Raw genomic sequence first — 21,887 nt, forward strand, 5'->3', positions numbered from 1 at the left:
ATGAGAGGAGGACTGAAAATGCATTGAGAGCTTTTGGATGTAGAAGTACGTGGCATTGTGGACAGTTGCAGTGGAGAATATAATGCAACAATAAAATCATTAAAGTACTTCAAGTTTGGAAGTAATCTGGGTTCTTGGCTTGCATTGCATTTAATAGCTTTACATTTATGGGAGCCATTCCAGTTTTTAAAGGCAGCTTCAGCCTTCAGACTGATTGCACTTACCACCCCAGTGAAACTGCAACCCATTAATTTTTTACCGAAAGGATCTTCCTAGTTTGTCAAACACATCAAGTGAACATTTTAGAGAGTGCAGACCACAGCAGTATGAAAACCAAAACTTTATCTCAAGAGATAATGCTGGATTAGCATGAAATAAGGGTCTGATTCCATTAATATCACTTCAGTAAACTCAGTGCTATACAAAACTCCGTTCAAACCAGAGACACCACATATTTGAGTGAAAACAGTCAGGCAATACCAGGACCTCCAGAAGCCTCTTGTGCTATCCCAGGACGGAGAGGTTCTCCTCCGGGATGGAGAGCAGCGCAGGGGACCCCCGCACACTCCTCCCTGAGCGCACGTCTCTGCCGTCCTGCCTGGCCAGGAGCCCTCTCCCAGCAGCCCCGTCCCCTACGTGTTTATATCCCCATCATTCAGACCAAACCTTTCCAGTGTCTAAAACCAAACTCTCGCTCTCTAAAACGTTTGCACATTTCTATGTTAAACATCTGCTTAGGTGGCTCTGAGACAGTGTGTTTTGGTGTTGTTCGTGTGCAATCTAGTGCCGCTTCCTCAACGCATGTGTCCCTTCCCTTCACAGCCTACTCGACACCCAGCACCTCCCCCGCAAACCGATTCGTCAGTGTTGGACCACGGGATCCAAGCTTTGTAAATATCCCTCAACAGACTCAGGTGGGCCGCTTTCGACTTCTCTGTATGCCTGCAGCCTCTTCTTCTTCAGTGTCCTCTAACGTGTCCCCGCGGAGCCAGCTGCATTGCCGCTGTCACTTCACCCACATGGTCTCAGTAACTACAGTGAAACGTCACTTGCAGTTTGTTTGTCTGTTGTGGTTTTTTTGGGCTTATGTAGTAATAACGCTGCTTTCGTGACTGGAAAGTTCTCTCTTGCTTGCTAAGATATTGGCTTCTAGTGCACAGGTTTTTCCCCTCCCTAGGACTGGGTTTGCAAAGACTTTTGCTCCAACCTGTTCCCTAGGCAGTGCATTTAATTGTGTATGCAAAAGGAGCTCAGAGAGACCCGTCAGGTACCTCAGCCCCCCACCAGATACAACAGGAGACTTCTCCAATGACTTCCATGTAAAAAAAAAAAATGGACTCGAATTCTTGGTTGGCCGTTTGCATGGTGGGCTTTGAGCGAGCAGGAGATTTTGTAATTGCGAGCACATCTGTTTCCTTACACAAAAAGAAAAAAGTCCAGCTGAGGCAGGCCTATAAAGCTGGGTTAACTGAATTCATAGTCCTGCTATGGTCAAATCAGAAGCTCAAGTAAACATTTGTGTTTCTTTAGGAGAAGGACAAGGTTTAAATGTGCTTTTTCCAAGCTGTATCAAATTCCCAGGGTCGATTAAGAAAATAGTTGTTGGCAGTTTTGTTAGCAGCTAATTTGAGCCAGATGTTGAAAAAATTAAGTCTTTGCTTAATATCATGTTATCATGGGGGAGAAAGTATAAAAAAGTGAGCAGAACTAGTGCTTTAGGACAACTGTAGTTTGTAGTTTTAAGTGATTACTTGACAATGTTACAATTCTTTTAAAGGTCAAAAGCAAGACGTATTTGTAATTTTGTTTTGAGCTGGTTGCGATGACTAAATAGTAATAATTCAAATAACTAGCAAATTGGGGAGTACTGCTCTTAGCTCTTGTAAGTTCTTTCAAATCGTTTATATGCATCTGAATAATTAGTGTACAGATTAATGGCTGTCACATGCCACAGTCCAGTATGTGCATGAGGACAGGCTCCTCGTTGCGATGGCTTCGGCACCTACGCTGTCAATGAAACCCAAGTCACTCATTACTGAAGATTTCCAGTTTACAGGGCTGCAACCAGATGCCTGCGAACACAATGTGTTTTCTTGCTATCTGTTCTTTGTGTACAATTTGTTAGGGGCTTTAGTTTATAGCTCTGTCGACAGCACAGGTTAAACTACATCGAATCTCAAACCTTCTCTGCATTAAATAGGGTCACAGAAAGTACACCAGCAGTGCAGAGCGGGGCTTTAACCCATCAGGTTCTGAATTTTTTTTCATGCCTTAACAAAACGCAGCCTGCACCCCACTTTTCCGGCCTCTTACTTTATTTGGTTCACGTACGGGACAAGTTTTCATGCTTCTTCACATTTAAATTGTGTTTCTCCAGTCATTTTGGAAACAACTGGAGTACATAGAAATACACTGAAATTGGGAAACAGGAACGTTAAAGTATACTGTTAAAGTCCTTAAGCATTTGGCCTTTTCCTTCATAGCTCAGGAAACTTGAAACCCTTTGGAGAATGCTACTTACCTTCTCCAGAAGACTTGAAAAACTACTAGTTGGTAAATTGATTATGTAGTAAGACACAACAGTATTAAGTCTCCAAAATATTTTAAACTTATTTGCATCCTGCAGCCTAGGTTGCCCAGATAAGTTTGTTGACTGTAAACTTTTATACTCCTTACTTATGACTTAAATCATTTTAAAGTGCTCTAGCCTTACTTTAAGTGCTTCTATGTAATGCAGTATAGTGAATAACAATGCTGTACAGTGAAAAACAATACTCAAGCACAGCTTTCAATTAAAGTCAAACATGCTGCAGTGGGAAGGAGACTGACTTCCAGTCTCTGACTCCAGCTGCATCTCCGTGCTTCTATATATCTTTACACCCCCACAACGCACTTGATACTAAATATATAATTTATCAGCAAATCTCACTACTTATTAATGAAGCAATTCTGAAGTTGACTGTGTTTTAAATCAGAGAAGTGAGCTAAAAATGCTAAATGCAATGATTTGGGATTTACTTAGCGTTCCTCTGAACAAAGACATGCTTTTGTACTCTTTTTGCAGGGCATTAGTGTATAGGACGGTCACTTAGGATATTTTCAAAATGAAAATATAAAAACGCATAGGACTGTTATTAAAAGCAGCTGGGGTGGCTGCTTTCCATCAGGGTTTTTATAGTACATTCAGAGTCAGCCTAAGATAGGGGTCCTGAGGACCACTAACTGTCAGGCCACACAGCTCCCTTAGACAAGAGGAAGCAGCAAACACTCAGAGCTTCTGAAAGGCAAGCTTAAATATAAGGGCTAAGCAACTCTTACTGCTGGATCAACAAAATAAAAATGAAGACTGTATCTGAATGTCTGCTTTTTCAAAGGCACGGTCCAGCTACAAGCTATAAGGAAACATTATGGTCAGCTTTTTGGTGGCTTTGATCTTCTCTTCCAATTGGTGGGGCATTTGACGACAGGCACTAGTTACACATCGTTATTAGTCTTAAAATGCTGCAAAAGCGGGTCTGCACGGAGGGATGTGACAGCACCGCTGAACAGAAGTCGCATTTCCCATACATGGGCATTCACAGAACACTGGAATAAAATCGCAGACAAATGTACAGCAGCGTGGCTGGGTTTGAGCAAGGATCATTCTGTCCTGGGCTGTTTTTAAACAAACCAGTACATGCCTTTCTTAATGGGCATTATAAAAATTAGCAGTAGACATTTCCATTAGCAGCATGTTCTAATTGATGTCAGATTGCTTCAAATATAATCCCTTAAAGGACTTTTACACAACGTATACAATATTTTATTTAGAAAAAGGCCATCTTCCTGTGTCAACAAAGGCTGTAGCAGGACAACAACTCCATGACAGAAGAGAACAGGAAATAAAGTGACTTAAGGCAGTAGTTCTGATTCAGTAACAAAAGCCTGTCTGGGGGGTTATTTGAATCTGAATTTCTGTTTGAGCTATTAGAAGCAGCACTTGACTTGGCATCCTCTGTGTGTGTTGACAAAAAGGCACAGGTGTTGTAACCTTTGCTTGATAAGTCATTTACTTTTGCTACTTGACTCGCAAGCAATATGGGGGCATCAGCTTTTTAACTGCCTTTTCCATATGCAAATCAGAAATACAGTATGCCTGGAGTACAGAGTCTTTAGTTTCAAAAGCAAGCTGGTCTAGGTACTTCATGACTAAGTAATAGATACAAGGACTTGTAATAAGGAGAGCGGTAGAGGAATGGGAAAGTACCATCACACTAATTAGGGACTAGCCTGTCAGTAGCAACAACACTAATAAAGAATAAAGGGTTCTGAGTTTGGGGTGTGGTTTTTTTCCTAACCAAGGGATAAAAGTAATTGTGAAACACAGGATATGTGCTCAGAGTATGTGCAGCTGGTGACACTAAACTAGCAACCTGCTCTTTGTGCTGGAGTTTGCATTGTCACTCACTGCTGTAAACGGTGTCTGCTGATCTCTAACGCCCTCGCTTTGCTCTATAGTACAAAATCCCTTTAGGGATCCTAAGTATTCAGTGTGCTGCAGCTCCACTTCACGCTAAACATTGTTTACTAGGCTGAGTCTTGTTTGCCACCTACTTACCCTACATCTTCCTGGAAATTGTACTTTGGATGCTAAAAACAGCTCCTGAGCAACACATGCCTGCTCCATCTAATCCCTCCTACCTGCCAGTAGCCCATGTGCCTTACACAGTGAGGTTACGGGGATGCACGGAACAGAAACTGCCTCCCACTGCAGGCACCCAGGCAGGGGATTAACTGCTTTACCACCAGGGAGAAACTAAATGGTTTTCTTCTCTGCTTAAGAGAGAAAGTGGTATCATGCACCCTCTTGACCAGCTGTGTGAGGAAAAATCCCTCTCTAATGTAAACATGCTTTGTATCAGATCCATCCCAGTTAGTTACTTTCTAAAACTTAGTTAAGCGCAAAACCAAATGTTTATTCCTTTACCTTTCTCTAGGAAAAGATAAAACTATTTTCTAGAACAGAAGTAGAAGCTCTTCCTGCTTCTGCCTCTGCACAGTCCCAAAGTTACAGTGAGATCATGGACAGGAAGCCAAGGTCTTGTCTTTTCACACTTTCCCTGGTGGGACCCTAGAGCCACCCCACTCCAACAGTGCTCTAGATAGAGCTCATCCTTTATAACGCAAATCAGTTGGAACAAACGGCCCATAACTTACCTAGCACACTGCAAGAAAGGATAAGAGAACCCCAAAAAAGTCGAACAAGCTTGTCTAGGCAGCAGAACGACAAGTATGAAAACCGGCGAGCTCAGAAGCACGGCCATGCTCTTGCTACCAGCCTTACAAAGACCAGGTAGAAAAATGCATGCTGTGAAACACATCTATAGCAGCGTAATGCTGCCCTATAGTAAGCTGGGGGGGAAATTAACTGGAGTTTAGCAAATGTTTATAGTGTAAGGAAATTGGTAACGTCTTTAGATCTGTTCCTGTTCTCTGCCTTGCCTGAATTAGACAGTGGGATCTTTGTAGTTCTTTTAGGCTTTTATTTATCTCTAAAAAACCACCTTATGCCTCAGGTGCACAGGCAAACCTAATTGTACAGTTACTTTCTTTTCGAGCGACGAAGGAAAGACTATTTTAATTCCCCACAATCCTTGTAGAAAGCAAACTGCAACCTGTGATTTTTCCCTGGCAGCACTTTAAAACAAAGGGCATGAGAAAAAAAATGAGCTTGACGCTGTGTCCTGTAGGTTAGCAGATGTGAGCTCCGTCAGCCAAGGGAGGGAGGCAAATTCCAGAGTAGATGGTCCTTGTGCGATAGCAGCCAGCCACCGCAGCCGAGACACAGAATTCGGAGGAAGGTGGTGCAGGTGATGCCCCTCACTGCGCTGGAGGCAGCATGGGCAGGGGGGGAGGCAGGGAAGCAGCCTCACAGGTAGCGAGGCCCGAAAGCATATAGGATTCATAGATCAAAGTCAGCACCTTGAATAGGAAGCGAATGCAGTTCCTCCAGAGCTATCGCTCCTGCAGCTGAAACCGCGTAGCTGGTTTGTGCCCAGGTTCCATTGCCACCCTATGGAAGAAAGAAACCAGTGCACACATTTTTCTTTTGACACATAAAACATGTGCCTCGCTTCGTGGGGGTTTTCCGTTTTTGCTTCTCACTGAAGCCCTGCTGCGGCGCCCTGCCCGTCGCTCCGTCCCAACGGGACACAGGGCTGCCAGACCCACGCACCGCGCGTGTTGATGTGCTTTATTAATGAGTACCACAAGCTGCCCGGCCTCTTCGGCCTCTGCGCCCTTCTCTCTGCCTCCCGCTTCCCAGCGCCCAGGAATGGCTCCGGGCAGACAGGCAGCACCGGCTGGCACCCGGGGAGGAAGGGCAAGGTCGGGATTTCGTGGTGTCGCTGTAGTGCGCGGGGCAGTCCATGGTCAGAAAAAGTGTGAGCGGTGCGTGTGGCTGGTACATTGCAGCGGACGTGCAGAGAACATGAGAGGCTGCAGGAACAAGATCAGACTTTTTATTCTGGGGGTTCTGAGCAGAACTATTTATAAGCCAGGTCAGCACTACGTGTTGCTTGGGTGACTGTTCCTCCCGAGGGTAAGGACACTTGTCCTCCAGGCTAAATGCACCGCTTGTGTTTGAGCATGAATGAAGATGAAGAACCTTAATTTGGAAGCATTTGTTCAAATCAGTTCAGCCCCCTGAGAATTACATATTCCATAAAGTGACCCCCCTAGGCCAGCATAGCTTTGGAAGAAACTTAAGCTGCAAAGAGACTTGACTGCCCCTTTCCTTCTCTTGGCCCGTAGCAGCAAATGTACTGGCAGGTTCAGAACATCATTTAAATGCAGGAATAACGTCTCTCCTGGGTAAAGAACAGAAACCTGCAGAGACTAGATATACAAACATAATTTTGGGGTGTGGGACTGTTACTTTCTAGAGCTGCTGAAGTTAGAGGGGTCACTCTCCTTCCAACCCCAGCAGGGATCTGTGGACTTTTCCATGTCAGCAATGGGAAGTGAGGGCTAGGGCTGCTCTCCTCCAACACCCGGCGCAGAGTTACACAGTGCCCAAAGTGCCATCTGAATTTTAGATTGCTCCTGAGCATATGTGGGCCCTATACCCTCGTGGATCACTTTCCTACTAGAGATTTACATTACATGTAAGAAATGGGACACACAAAACAGAGATCAGAATAATGAACAGCTGAGCCTGGGAGACAAGAAAGTTGTATATGTGACCACTTAATTTATAGTAATTGCTTGGGCTGAAGGGCATTGAAGAAGGATGGGCTCTTGTGGGCTTGGGCCCTGTTATGAGCACTGAAAGTTCTGATCCCTGAGCAAAAAGTGTTTTGCTGCAGAACCAGTGGCACCAAGCTACTGATATGTGATCTGAATGTTGGTGCTGTCTTTCATCTTCCACCCAGGAAGGAGCTGGACTGGCCTAATCTTAAGGGTGGCCCAGAGATGGCTCTAAAAATGTAGTAATGTAAACTCTAGAGAGAGTGTGCATAGAAAATGCAGTGTCAGTCTCTGTCAAGCATCAGCAGGTCTCAGACTCTGGGAAACTAAAAAGAAGATTTCAGATCCTGCCTTTGCTTTGTGGTTGGCCATATGAAACTCGCTCTTCTCTTGTGTTGAAATTAGTCGGGGAAATGTTGGCTGGGTCCTCCGCTGAGCTAAAATTGAGATGGTTCCACCATGATGGGAGCAAAGAGCCCGCGTGCAGTTGTGCTGCTCTTGATGTGCCCCTGATCACATAACAGCTCCGTAGCCACACGTCCCCAGTGCAGCGTGAGTGTGAATGTGCTGCTCTGATCACAGCCGCTAATGACAGGCCAGAGTGTGCTCCACAGAGAGGAGATACAAAGGTGACCAGAAGTCAGGGTCACTCCCCAACTCCCATTCCCTTTGCTGTCTGTTCAGCTCAGTGCACAAAGCCCGTTTAATTGAGCTTTCGCGCAGAGGGGCAGTGTGAAATTTCGCTCTCAGATCAGTTCTTAAAAAGCAGCAGAGAACAGTATACCTCAAGAAGAAAGCACAGATTGCACTATAAAGGTAAAGATTCATGGAAAACTTCCCAGTACCATCATGTGGCCTTATCTTCAAAGTGGGTTGGAGCCAAATCAGTCCAGAAACGCCTGGGTTAGTCCTCAGCAGGGGGGATCTTTTTTCCTGTGCTTTTTCTTCCTCCTCCTTGCAGGCTCTGGTGAGCAGTTCAGACTTTTTTTTTTTTTTTTTGGAAACTAACCTTAAGCATCCTGTTTCCAATAGATACAGCATACAATTATTTACAATGGACATAGACAAATTTCCCAAACTAAGCAATCAAACTTATTGCATTTGTCCCCCTCCTTGCAAGAAACAGGAAGCCTGTGCGTAAGGCACCCTTTCTGTGGGGTTTATGGCCATTACTTGTGCTCCACAGTAGGGGAGAAGAGTGAGAAGAAGTAAGCGTGGGCCTGGTGGGAAGAGTTGGCAAATGCAGAAATATGATGAATGAGCTGGAGAGATTTAATTTCTTACTAAATTCTCTACAAGCTGTGTAACCTTTCTTTAGCTAAACAATTACTCTAAAAGGCAATGATTTTCTGCATTTTCATTGAAAAGTCTTCATAATAACAATGGCCTATGTTCTCCTTCTTGAAGAACTTCTGCCAAAAAGCAGTTTTCTTTTTTCCATTCAGCAGGAAACTTTCTTTTATTCTTATTTTTTCAATCTCATATTCCCCGCTAACACAGATTTACAAGGCCTACCACTTACTGCACGGGGCTGGGAAGAAGCTTCCCCTCAGGCCAAATCATTTTGGCTTGTCTCCTTTATAGGGATTCTTGCATCTTCCTCCCAAGAGGAGTGCAACCACTGTCAGAGACATAATACCAGACCCAAGTGACCATTTAATCTGACAAAACGTGACAGTTCCTGTGTTGACAGGTACAGAGTACATGGAAGGGGACTCCCACATTTGTTTTTTTAATGGACAAGCAGCAGCACTTGCTGCTGTTTTGGTGGGTGCAGTCGAGATGGCGAGCAGGTACTGACTTCGGTGTGGTGGGGGAGAGAGCCATCAGACCTTCCAATTCAGTGGCCACGCTGCCAACATGGTTAAATCAGAGTGGGTGCTGATCCTCGCTGAACCACAGGGTCCTGTGACCAACTGGAGCATTGTAAGGACTTTGGATATTGTAAGATTGTTTAGTCTGGAGAAAAGGAGGCTGAGGGGAGACCTTATTGCTCTCTACAACTATCTGAAAGGAGGTTGTAGCGAGGAGGGTGTCAGTCTCTTCTCCCAGGTAACAAGTGGTAGGATGAGAGGAAATGGCCTCAAGTTGTGCCAAGAGAGGTTTAGATTGGAGATCAGGAAAAATTCCTGCACCAAAAGGGTTGTCAAGCATTGGAACAGGCTGCCCAGGGAAGTGGTGGAGTCACCATCCCTGGAGGTATTTAAAAGACGAATAGATGTGGTGATTAGGGACATGGTTTAGTGGTGGACTTGGTAGTGTTAGGTTAACAGTTGGACTCGATGATCTTAAAGGTCCTTTCCAACCAAAATGATTCTGTGATTCAATGATTCTATGATTCTATGATAAGGACTTTGGAGATGCAGCATGGGCAGAGCACTTTCCTCCTGCAGAGCTACACATTTGTTCAAGATACACACATGCATATGTACACACACACAAATCAAACAAACAAGTATAAGGCAAGATCATAGTTATGTGCCTCGTACTGCTTTTACTTGACTTGGCCAATTTCCTGGCCACCCCATGCCTGCCCCCAACCTCCATTGCAGATAATGCTGTATTGGATTAGTCTGCCTCGCTGCTGCATCAGGTCCCAGATCGATTTATTGACTCTGTCAGAGTGGCTAGTACAGTAATTGTTACAAGAGCAGAATAGAAAGCAAGAATGTGTCCACATAAAATATAAAAATGATGTTTTGTTCATTCTTTCCTCTTTTGCCCTATAGATCTTTATGTGTTTACACAGTGAAGAGCACTCTACTTAAGTTAATCAGCTCCTTCTGCATTATTAATTGAGACAGTTAGGGTGCTACATGGCGGCAAACATGTTATTGAAAACATTGATCTCACGCTCACGGTGTGGACCTGAACAGGTTTTGTATTCCTTCCCTTCTTTTGCAGCTGCTTTGGGGTACTATCAAATCACATTTCCCTGACTGACAATACGCCATCAATACCATTGATTTCAGAGAGGGGCAGAGAGATGCACACGAGAAAGAAAGGAGTGCACAGAGGTTCAGCGTATTCTGTAGGCTTGGAAAGGGGTTGTTGGAAGTTGGTAATCACAATAATTACATGTCTGGCCTGATTTCTCTATTTCGTAAAGCATAATAACTTAAGAGCTGAAGTTTCCTAAGTGTTGAAGATTTGCGGAGGTGGCATGATGAGACCTTTTAAAATGCGGGGAGAATGTATACCCTTAAAAAAAAAAGACATACTGACTTTTTACAAGGGTTTTGGAAGTGCCTTTGAAAGACATTTCATGAAAGTTCAGCTTTCGCAGATGATACCTATATGAGCCCCATAAATTCCACACAGCCTGACAGACTCCAGTAGGTGTCACAGGTGACCTGGATGGAAAAGGTCAGCAGCTGAATTTATGGCTTTTGCATTTACTGGAACATTAAGATTTTTGCCAACTGCCGTATATACTTTTTAACAATTCTGCAATCAAAGGATTAGGACCACAGTCTACAATGAAGGTCAAAAATTAAAGGCCACAATCCCAACATCCTTCCCAATGGATAGGCATTAAGCTACCTCTGTTCTCCGAATCACCTTTGCTTAATGGCCTTAACACGGAGGTCAAGGAATAAGTAAGCTCCAGAGGTGAACACCTTGCAAAATAGACTGTCTTGCTCTGAAGTGAATACTAAATTCTGTAAGAAGGGACCACAAGATGAGAAGCCATTTCTTAACAGAAAAGGACTCTCCAGTTTGCAGCAGATTTCATGTTCCCGAGACACTGAGCATCACCTCCCCAGTGCTGGACTATCCTAGACAAATGCACGTAGCATACAGGAGAAGGACTGGGGCTTCAAAAGAAATACAGCAAAATGACTGCAATCTTGTTAAAACCTGGTTATATTTTAGATGTCACAAAGGTGTCTGTTCTTAGTAAGGATTACTAACAACAGGCCGAGTTGTAGCTTTCAAACTTTACCTGGTTTTAGTTCAGAACAACAAAAGGTATCGTCTTGTTTCAGGCATTTGTTTTTATAGTGTATTCTACTTGAACAGAGGTAGAACTGGAAAAGTGTAATCTAAAATCAGGATACTTTTAAAAAGACAATATCTAATATTAATAAATCAAGAGGCTAAACGTGAACATATCTTGTAGGCTTGACTGTGTAGCCTTTAGTTACTTTGGTTATTAATATTCCATTTTGAAAACAGTACTGACACTGTAATCGTAATATTTTCAGGCATATTCACTTGCATGACCCAACTCCTACATCAGCCATACAAATACTAGTTATTACACATGAAGAGATGCAGCTTAATGCATTGCAGAAGTCAATGAAATGTAATTTTAATGATGCGATATGAGTAACCAAAATCACTACCAATAAAACGCAGCCACCTTTGAGGCTGAACACAATAATTTCTGCATTGCTTAGAGCAGTTTTATGCATCTTCAGGTATCCTTTTATGCTTTCGCTATAACTAAATCTTCTTCAATGTGACAACAGAAAAGGTATCTATTTTTAAAGAAGGGGTTAAAGTTAGATATGAAATTTGCATGTGGGGTTGAGTTTTTTTCATCCTTGCATGTGGTAAACAATGAGATTTGAGATTTTGCAGGAACGCTTTTACACATCATGTTCTTTGTTTGGCTCTTCTCTTTTTTTTTTGAAGGACTTTCTTGTAGTCTTTTGGGTTAAAGATCATGTCTGTGAATCTATGGTATTGGACCTGACTGTACATTCATCGAAGTCGATGAGAGTACGAGATGGAAGATCTGTTATTACCAGGGGTTTGTTTTAGAAATACAATAATATTTTTGTTTATTATGCTTGTATTTTGCTTATAGCTATGCACCGTAGAATAAATCTAGTCTTTTTCAAATACGATAAAGGTTAAAATCCACATTTTCTTTACAGGGAGGGCTTGCAGTGCAGTCATCATGTATCTCTAGAGTTTTTATTTTGTGGCTACAGGTATTATCTCTCAGTGACTCCAAAGCAATCTTCCTTGATGTAGAGATGGGTTTAGTTTTGGGGTTTTCCCAATTTACCAGTCTTGTAGGCTAAATCTGAAAGTATAGGGCAGGTTGTGTTCCATCTGGTTCACTTCCAGTAAGGGAGGCTCCACGGGCTCTCGGTAAACTCGTCATCTTCCTAACAGTAGTAACAAGGGCAGAATTTGTCCCAGTAATGGTAACTGCTTTATCAGTCCTGGGGATGTTGCGTGAATCACAGAATCAGCTAGGTTGGAAGAGACCTCTGGGATCATCAGGTCCAACCTTTGACCTAAAAGTCAAAACAGAGCTCAGGTTCAGGCTGTTCAGGAATATGATGAGTAAAAGTAGTAACATTTAGAAAAAAGGGGAAAAAAAAAAAGAGATGGGGGAGAGCTGTAATTCTCTGTACAATGGAGCAGCTTACTTACTGAGTACAAAGAGCCACTTCTGTACAGTCTATTTTCAGAGAAAAGCCTCGCATTCACTGACTCATAAAAGCAGAGGCACCTTTTGAGTTTAAGTTCAAGGTTTACATTAGTAATTTCGTCTGTTTTCTCTGTTAGTATTAATTAAATTGAGATAGTTTAATTAGCATTACTAAATTTGATCATTAGTAGCAATTCATTCTGCCTGCCATACTGCACAAATATGATGAAGCAGAAATAACTAAATTGTTTAATTTCATCTCATTTAATGACTTTACACTCCACCAGGACTTTCGTTGGCATCTCACAATATGTGTGAAAATCACTCCACACTAGGCCAAGACCCAACTCCCTTTAGCCAACGATGTCTAATACACGTCCCTGCTCATCCAAAGGCAGATCACGTGCTGCAAAGAAGCATGTATCAGAAATAGCGTGACCAGCAGGACAAGGGAAGTGGTCTTCCCTCTGTACTCAGCACTGGTGAGGCCGCACCTCGAATCCTATGTTCAGTTTTGGGCCCCTGACTACAAGAAAGACATTGAGGTGATGGAGAGAGTCCAAAGAAGGGCAACGAAGCTGGTGAAAGGTCTGGAGAAAAGTCTTATGAGGAGTGGCTGAGGGAACTGGGGTTGTTTAGTCTGGAGAAAAGGAGGCTGAGGGGAGACCTTATCGCTCTCTACAACTATCTGAAAGGAGGGTGTAGCGAGGAGGGTGTTAGTCTCTTCTCCCAGGTAACAAGCGATAGGACAAGAGGAAATGGCCTCAAGTTGTGCCAGGGGACGTTTAGATTGGATATCAGGAAAAATTTCTTCACCAACAGGGTTGTCAAGCATTGGAATAGGCTGCCCAGGGAAGTGGTGGAGTCACCATCCCTGGAGGGATTTAAAAGACGAGTAGATGTGGTGCTGAGGGACATGGGTTAGTGGTGGGCTTGGTAGTGTTAGGTTAATGGTTGGACTCAATGATCTTAAAGGTCCTTTCCAACCAAAACGATTCTGTGATTCTATTTTATGAAGGCTTTTCCCACTTCTCCACCTGAGAGCTGGCTACCTGTGAAGGCTGAGGTGGCCTTTCCTCACCCCAGTCACCCACCTCCTGTATCATCCCAACCCTGATGGCCCCGACAGAGCTGTACAGGACTCATCGGCCACCACATCCCTGGCCTGGGACTTCCTGCAGTGTAATGGGAGAAGTCCTGTCATCAGTCCCCATGGCTGCACACCCCTGGGGCCAAGCACTGAGCACAAACATGGTGCACATCCTTCACAGAATCACAGAATGTTAGGGATTGGAAGGGACCTCAAGAGATCATCTAGACCAATCCCTCTTCCACTTTGTTGAGTTTAGCAAGGTACAAAGCATCAGGCAAAACACAGACATCAAAAGTTCTCATGTTCAGGAGGCTTGTTTTGTTCAGCTCAATGCCCTCTTGGCTTTCTTTTTTTAAGGGGAGATTTGAGGAAGGGGGTTCACTGCTGAATTGATTCATTATTCCTCCAGCTCAGTATCTACGTTAATTTTAAGGTCAATGTGGCAAGAACACCGGAGTTGCCTCCGTGCCCCTATTCTTGTCCATGTTAATTTGGAGACTGGTTTTGATCTCCTTGTCCAGTACCCCTAGGACTTGCCAAATCCCCAATTCCTCTTCTCTTTCTGCAGTCTCTAAACCTCAGCCTTCCCTCAGACTTCGGGGGTATTTTGCAGGGAGCACTCACTTTCCCCTCCACCTCAAGTTATTATCTCCCTGCGCTTTCCTCTCGCGCCGTGTGCTCTAAAGTACTCTCAGGGCAGGCAAGAAAAGCGGCTGAAAACTGCCTTTTGTCCCCCAAACTCTGCAGAGCAAAGAGCCAAAGCCTCTGCAGCAACTCGCCGGGAGAGCAGCCAGTCCCACCGGGACCCCCGGCCCCGCGGGCCCCTCACGTAGCTCCAGTCGCTCCGCGGGACTGGGAAGGAGCGTCCCAGGGGCAAACCCCTGAGTGTCTGTGTGTGTGTGTGTGTGCTCGGGCTGTCTCGCTGCAAACCGAGCTTGGGAGGCCCGGGCTGGGGATTGATTTTCTTTGGATGACTTTCCCCGATTGTCTAAAGCAATAAAAGTAAAGAAACTTTGGGGGAAACGGTGGTTACAAGGAGATTATTTTTGCAGGGCTGGTGCAGGCAAAACTCCTCAGGCTTCAGGGGAGTTTTCGCTCGCCTGAGGACTGCAGGAACTGGCTTAAATTGAATAAAACTGTAAGTACAGTATAGGGGAGCGGGTAACAAGGAGTTCTGCAAAAGCAACAAAACCAGAGAGCACAATGAAGAATAGAGCGGGTTACGCCGCGGCGAAAGTATGTACTGGTTGTTATAACACCGTGCCTCTAGAATAAATTATGTCCCTTTAAAAAGTAATACTTTAACTGTGGAGCTATATAGAGACAATTAAGACGATATTGTTCTCCTCATTTCCCTCCTCCCCCCTCCTTCCTCCCTCTCTCTGCAGTAGCTCTGTGGAAACTTTTAATGCTGCAGCTTGAAACTTGGGCCTCTGGGTCTAAAATGCCTGAGAAAGCACTGCGGGCTCTAACTGTAAAACATTCCTTCGGCGGGCCCTGGAAACAGGGCGCGCTGGCGCAGGCGAGGTTCAGAGAGATCACATGTAAATGAGGGCTGGCTGCAGGCTCCCGAGGAGTGTTTTATTTCACTTAAACCTGAACTTGAACTTGCAAAAGCGCTGCCGGAGCCCGGGACGGGCAGACGGCGACTGCGAGGGGCTGGGAGCCGGGGCTGCCGCCGGCCCCGTGCACCCACTGTCAGGGCTGGGGGGTCCCCCTGCACCCACCGGCTTTGTGCCGTGTCCGGGGCACAAGGACACGGAGGACAACACAGACACTGTAGTTTCAGAAGCGGGCTTGCAGTGGTTCCCAAAGGGCTTGCTTTTTTCCTAGCAGAATGCTGGAACGTCTCGTTGCTGCCATCCCCACTTCCAGGGGAGCTCCCGGCGTGAGGTTATAACCGCATCCAAGTCCCGATGCACGCTTTATTTCATAAAAGGAAAGAAAAAAGTGAGATTTAGCATAAGAAATATTGAAGTGCTGCACTCTCTAGCAAATTTCACTGTGCTTCCAGCAGAGGAAAATACAGGGCTGTCTAAAAAGCGAGGCATAAAGTGCAGAATTTAAAATCCCCTTCGCAGCGTATTTGCTTTTAAATCGTAATAGTAGATGTAAACCGTGAGGCGGGTTTTAAAGTCGTCTCTTTGCTTCTTTGATAAAATACGTGCTGCCGTTTTCTTTTTTCCTTGCAAAAGGCGAGGTGTGTGCCAGGGGAGCAAGAGCGGTGCCGATCCCGGTGAGCGTCACCCAGGTGTGGTGGCAGAGGTGGCCGCTGGCCAGGCCGCAGCCATGGGGACAGCTTCCTCCCCCCCCCAGCTGTACTTGGCTGGCGGGTCATATTTTGGTCATTTCTGATTACTCCCGAACAATTTTGGCTATGTTTATAGCAAAACTTTGAAAGGATGAATGGGCGAAAAAAATTCTTTTTGGCAGTGACTCAGGAAATATCTACAAAGATGTCCTTTCTGGAGCAAGATATTATTTCAGGGTCTGTGTTAGGATCGTTTTTATTCTGTGACAGAGCATAAAGAGAGCAGGACAGAGCAATGAGGTCTGGCATAGCTAAAATCCCTTTTGTGTGTGTGAGGTTATATAGTTTATCAATGCAGAAACCACCACGGGCTTTGAAAAGTAAACAGCTGGCGTGGGTCTGTGTGCTGCGCTTCGGAGTTGTCTGCTGGATTTAAATGGCTAGCCTGCGATTTTTGGAGTGGGGCAAATAGATAGAGTTTTTCTTTTAAACATGTCAAAAGGTTTTTGCAGCTATTTGTTTTCTTAGCTCCTTTATTTGTTAGGATTTTCCTTTCTGTTTCATTTTGGTTTATTTTGCTTTTACAAACGTCTTCACTGCCACCAGCAAGCCTGCAAATAAATCTAAAAAAAAAAAAGTTTCCATCCCAGTCAGAAAACCTTATGGCAGCGACAAATATCAGAGAAAGCCATCGTCTCTCTCAAAGATTTCATCTCACCATCCACTTAATCCGCTTGCTGTACCTCAGATCTCAAGTAACTTTCATACTGTGGGCTCACTTTAATGGATAGAATCTATTTTTCATGAAAAAAGCAGGAAATAAGCTGTCTTTCGTACAAAGATTTACAAAATGTAATCATTGTTGAAATATTCTCTTTGAACTGCCTTGTCCGCAGGGGTGTCTGGCTCCCAATACCCCCGTTTCTTTAGAACACCCTTACAAGTTCTTCTGGTAGATCAGGTACACTGGTGGTTCTGGTCTTTGATGTCTTGAATGAATGAAAGAAAAGCATAATAAAAGAGAGCTGTTGATCAAGCATAAAATACTCTTTAAGCTGACAGAATGGCAGAGTTAACACATTCTAAGCTGCTTTTAGGTTTTTCCTTTTTTCCTCACATTTTCCTGTGCTTTGTGTACAGTGGGGGTTTTTATTTTTTGAAAAGTCTCTGATCTATGTAGTATGCCGTCCCCTAACAAAAAACAAAATAGGATTGTTTCTCTCTCTTTCTCCCTTTCTTTTTTCTCCCTCTCTTTCACTCCACTACCTTTTTTTTTTTTCCCTTTAAACAGCAAGGGTTACGGTTTAGCGTTACTGCCATTAGCTTTCAGCGTAGGACACAAAGTTTAGAAGTGATTTTGCAGATTTCAAAGTCAAGTGCTAACAAATAAGTGAACTTGTTCGCTTAACTATTTAGAAAACTGGAGGAAAACTGTAACTCACCGAATGTTCCTGAAGTAAAAGCAAGACCCTCTGTCTAAAAGCAAAACTGTAAACCAAAAGGCAGACATAAAAATGACCTCATTGTGAGAGAACTTTCTTTTAGAGTCAGAGAAAAGGGAAAGTTTTCTTCCTGTAGCTCTAATTTAGATCTTAAGTTCCCATACATTATTTATACATCATATTCCAAGTGCCAGCCTACTCTGCTGGCTGGCTTACATTTCAAACATTTGCCATTGATAAGTCGTTGCTGTATTATATTCAGGCTAAATGCGAATATGTCATAGCACAGTCAATCTTTAATCCGCTGAGCTTCAGGTTCGGGCAGCGGGGGGTCCGGCGCTCAGAGCACTGCTTTATACTTAAGAAACATCTGGGGCCAGCTGGGACACTTTACTGGAACATTCAGATGTCTGGAACAACAGCAGGAGTTACTGTATGAGTGTGTTTTCATAGGTTCGGGAGGGTTTGGGGTGACTTAGTTAAAAACACTAGCTGTTCCCAACTTGAGGTTTGAACCCAAGCAGAAATCCTGCCTGAAGTGAGTTTGTTGGTCCCAGGAGAGAAGTGGTTTGGACTACTATACATTTTTAATAGTCAGCAGGCAGAAGTCCATATTACAAAATTATTGCACGTAATTTAATGCAGTTTGCCACAATTGGCATTCTCGCAAAAGCTATTGCATGCAGAGCTACTGTACACATTGCCTGGAGACTAGTGTCCCTCCCGGGACGGGTTTTATCTTCCTCGGGACAGTATAAATATGCTCGTAGTGGGGCATGCGACTCTCCTGGGTGCGGATGTTGGACAATGAGAAGATTCACTCACTCTTTTATGTCCCTTTGGGGATGACCAACATGCTACTTACATCCCTTTCGGTATTTCACTTTTGGAAAATATAATTACTAAATAATTAATCCCAGCTCTAAGAAAATAACTTCCATAGGCACCAAGGTGACCTTGTCTTTAATATTCACCTTTTGGTTTATGCAGTAGGATCAAATTTCATGCCTGGAGAAACTCTGGAGAAACCAATAGAGAAGTGGGATGAATTCAGACGTGGGGTAAAGCAAAGGCAGTTGCTTTATCTGCAGGAGCCCTCCAGCCAGTCGCACCAGGAGCTGAATTATCACTGGCAGCCCTTTTGAAATCGCATCAAAGCCCCAGTTTTGGCCTCTTGCTTTCAAACGACCCACCATGGTCAGAGCCTTCCCGGGACCTCTCACAAGGTGATGTCTAAAGGACCAGTTTGCTGCCTAGCTGTTTACATTCTGTGTCACCTTTGCAACCAGAAGGACTTGTTACCCCGATTCACCTTCCCGGGGTTAACATTTGAAGTTCCTGAGATGACCGAAATGTCATCCCCAAACAAAACAACTGACTGATGCGCCCTGATGAATCCTCGCAGGTGCCCGACGGTCGTGGCTTGGGTTCAGCTCCAACAGCCGCTTTGCCGGCGAGCTCTAAAGCTCCAAGTTTTTTTTTTATTTAGGCTCTTATCAAAGGTGGATTTTCCCGCCCGGGCCCGTGCAGCAATAGCTTCCTGCAAGCGCAGCCGTGCCCGGGGCAGCAACGGCCGCGGCAGCCGCGTTTGAAGTCCCGGTGGCACCAACCCATCCCGCCGCCAGGCAGCTGAACTGGGCTGAAACCTAAAGAAAATGGCTAGCGCAGGCCAGGTCTTAGCCCTGAGTGGGTTAGGTGGAGCAAAAGCTCCTATGTGTGGAGTTTGTCAGAGTTTCCAACGTGTGAATGTCCTTAAATAACCTACGTCGCCCGGAGAAATGAGCCAACTGTCACACCCAGTTCTGGATTCCACATTAACAACCTCCTTCCGCAGCGTTAAACTTTGCCCTTGAGGACTTTTGTTTAACTTTTTAATTTGAAAAACAGATAGGGCCGCTTTACAGCCCTCACTTTCTTGCGCGAGCTGAAAGGCCTCATTGTTGGGGCAGAGGATGTGCAGGTAGAAGTCAATTTAACCAGTTTGCGTTTGATGGTCTTTCTGGTTTAAAGCACGTGAGCAGTGCTCGCAGTTAGGCTCGGGAGCCGGGGGTGAAACCCGTCGTGCAGGAAGGCTGGTTTAAGAAGATTTTGATAAACAATGGGCCCGTTTCTGGGCTCCTGACGCAGGCAGAAACTGCTACCGGAGTCAGTGAGGCACTTTCAGCTTTTCTCCTTTTAAATATCCTGAATCACAGAGTGTTTCCTTGCTGCTCGTCCCATACAAAGGACCCAATTGTCAGAAGCAGTTTGAGGATTTTTGTGTGGCTCTGCTATCTCCAGAAGAGCATAGGAAACAAATAGACTTGCGCTATTATCAAAGAAACGTAATTGCCGTTTCAGACTTCCTGTTTAGGATTCAGTCAAGTAGATATTGTTTATGGTTCATAAAACCTTACTACTGTGAGGATTCTCAGATACAGGCAGCGCAGAGTTTCAACTTTCACGGTGCTATAAATTGGGGGGGGGTGGGGGGGAAGTGTGATAATACTCCTCCGAGAACAGTAAAATAGAGCCCTGCAATGGTTAAATGGAATTTTATAAGCACATTCGGTGTGGAACTGTTTTGCATTACATGAGTTGAATACCTTAGAGATGACACACATCTGCAGGCACTTTATTAAATCCTTAGTCAGCACTTTTCAACCTGATGAGATTACTTCTTCATTTGACTGGAGAAAGGGAAGCAAAGATCTCGTACCGGACTGCAGAATTCTTTCTGATGTTTCACCTTGAGCGCTGGGGAAGGACAGCGAGATGCTCGGCAGGACAATACAGACCCATAGTGGCACCGACAAGTGTGTGGCAGTAATTTTACTGAGTAGGACCTTTAGCTCCAGTGGATTCATTTAGCACTAAACTCGCTGGGAGAACAGTACCGCAAAGTAAATAGGAGGGAAATAAAATACTGGCTCTTTTATGAAAATGTGCGGAGATAATATCATCCTGACCGTATTGTGATAGTGCCCATGATTTAAATGGAGATTTTTAAATTAAGAAAGGCAATACGCTGTTCTCCGTCTGGGTGCAGTCGGATAGGTCACGGAACGTGAAGGGATAAAATGGGGAAGGTGGTCAGACGTGAGAGCACCGCCTGCACCACGTTGAGCAGCTCTCTGAAGGAAGGCAAAAAATACTTCAGCCATCCAAATGTAGGGATGAAACCTTCTTTTTTCCCCTCTAAGCCCCCTAATCATGCAAAAAAACCTTGACAGATCCCGACTATCAGGGCTCCGAGTGCACAATACGCTTCCTAGACGTTTTCATTTGACGCGCGGAGGTCTCCTCTCCCCTCGCAGAGAAGTTTCACAGGTGCTTCAGAAGGACAATGGTGCTCTTCAGTCCTAATCCAGGAAGACTTAGACGTGTATAGGCGGCTTGAGGGGGGATATGAGATCTTAATATTAAAATGATTAGTAGAAAAGGAGGATCATTCTGTGTGTGCGTTTCAGCTGTAAGACGCTCTAAATTAAAACGGTATTCTGAGAGCGGTGCTGGTGGGACCTGATGGGTAAATGCGCTCTCTGTCTCGCTGTTTCTGCTGCCTCAGCCCATAAAACATCTCATCAGAGTGGGGTTGCAGGAACAGGCGAAGCGGGATGCAGCTGCTCACGAGGCGCTCGGAGCTGGGATCCTGTAAAAGCAGCTTTTCAGTAAAGGCGATCTGGAGCCCCGGCACGGAAGTTTGAAAAATAGCCATGCGGTTTGGGTCGCTCCTGTAAGGGTTAATTAAGTTTTTCATCGGTATTAAGGCCGAGCAGTGTCTGCAGGAGTCATATTGACACCCTAGTGCATGGTAACTCTACTCCTTTATTGACATGTTGCTAGTCAGGAGCACAATAGCACTCTGTGTCTGCAAATCATTGCTAAAATCATCTCAAGGAAAAAAAAAAAAAAAGTTTGAAAGCCCAACGCTAGACAAAGGCCCCAGAGCTGCACTGCGCCGCGAAAAACTCCGGAGTCAGCAACTTCTATTGATTAAAAACTAACCTTTAAAGTAACTCGCAGAGTGTGTGGTTAGCATTTAAATTTAAACATGTCATGAGTTGATTTGTGTTACTGAATACCAACTCAGAAGGAGTTACATTCACATCAGATTTTTTTTTTTCTAATTCCCTTAAGCAGCTAAAGTATTTCATGAAATGTCAATAGGGCAGGGGAGAAAAAAAAAGGTGTTTTGGAGGGAGGGGACTCGCGCCCAGCCTCGCCGTTTCTTTTCCCATGCAAATAGTCACCCCAAAAAGAAAAGTGTGGGGAGCGACACACAATAATTAGACCTTTGTCTAACTTTCCCAAGTGCCAGAGAAAGACAGATTAATTAAATATACAACAGTGTTGGTTTTTGGAGTGGAGGTCTCTCTTGCTGTGGAGGTCATAAATTAGGCAGAATAAATACTTCAATGTGTTTGCAGCGGGGCTGCTACGTCAGAGCGGCTGGCGGGCGGTGGGAGGGCGCAGCGCGGCTCTTGCTAATGATAGTCACGT

At 44.5% G+C, this 21,887-nt stretch overlaps 1 protein-coding gene across 12 annotated transcripts in view; it reads left to right on the forward strand.

Annotated features, from left to right (window-relative positions):
• Positions 1–21,887, forward strand: part of NFIA (nuclear factor I A) — a 255,532-nt gene that overhangs the window by 224,270 nt on the left and 9,375 nt on the right. For 9 of the 12 annotated variants that reach the window (XM_068406921.1, XM_068406922.1, XM_068406928.1 and 6 more), the window contains one exon: positions 823–914. The exons of the other annotated variants lie outside the window; for them this stretch is intronic. In XM_068406921.1, coding sequence (XP_068263022.1) covers positions 823–914 — 92 coding nt within the window. The remainder of the gene's footprint in view (positions 1–822; positions 915–21,887) is intronic. 12 annotated transcript variants of the gene reach the window in all.

This window comes from Nyctibius grandis, chromosome 8, assembly GCF_013368605.1.
Source record: "Nyctibius grandis isolate bNycGra1 chromosome 8, bNycGra1.pri, whole genome shotgun sequence".
Taxonomy (NCBI): domain Eukaryota; kingdom Metazoa; phylum Chordata; class Aves; order Nyctibiiformes; family Nyctibiidae; genus Nyctibius; species Nyctibius grandis.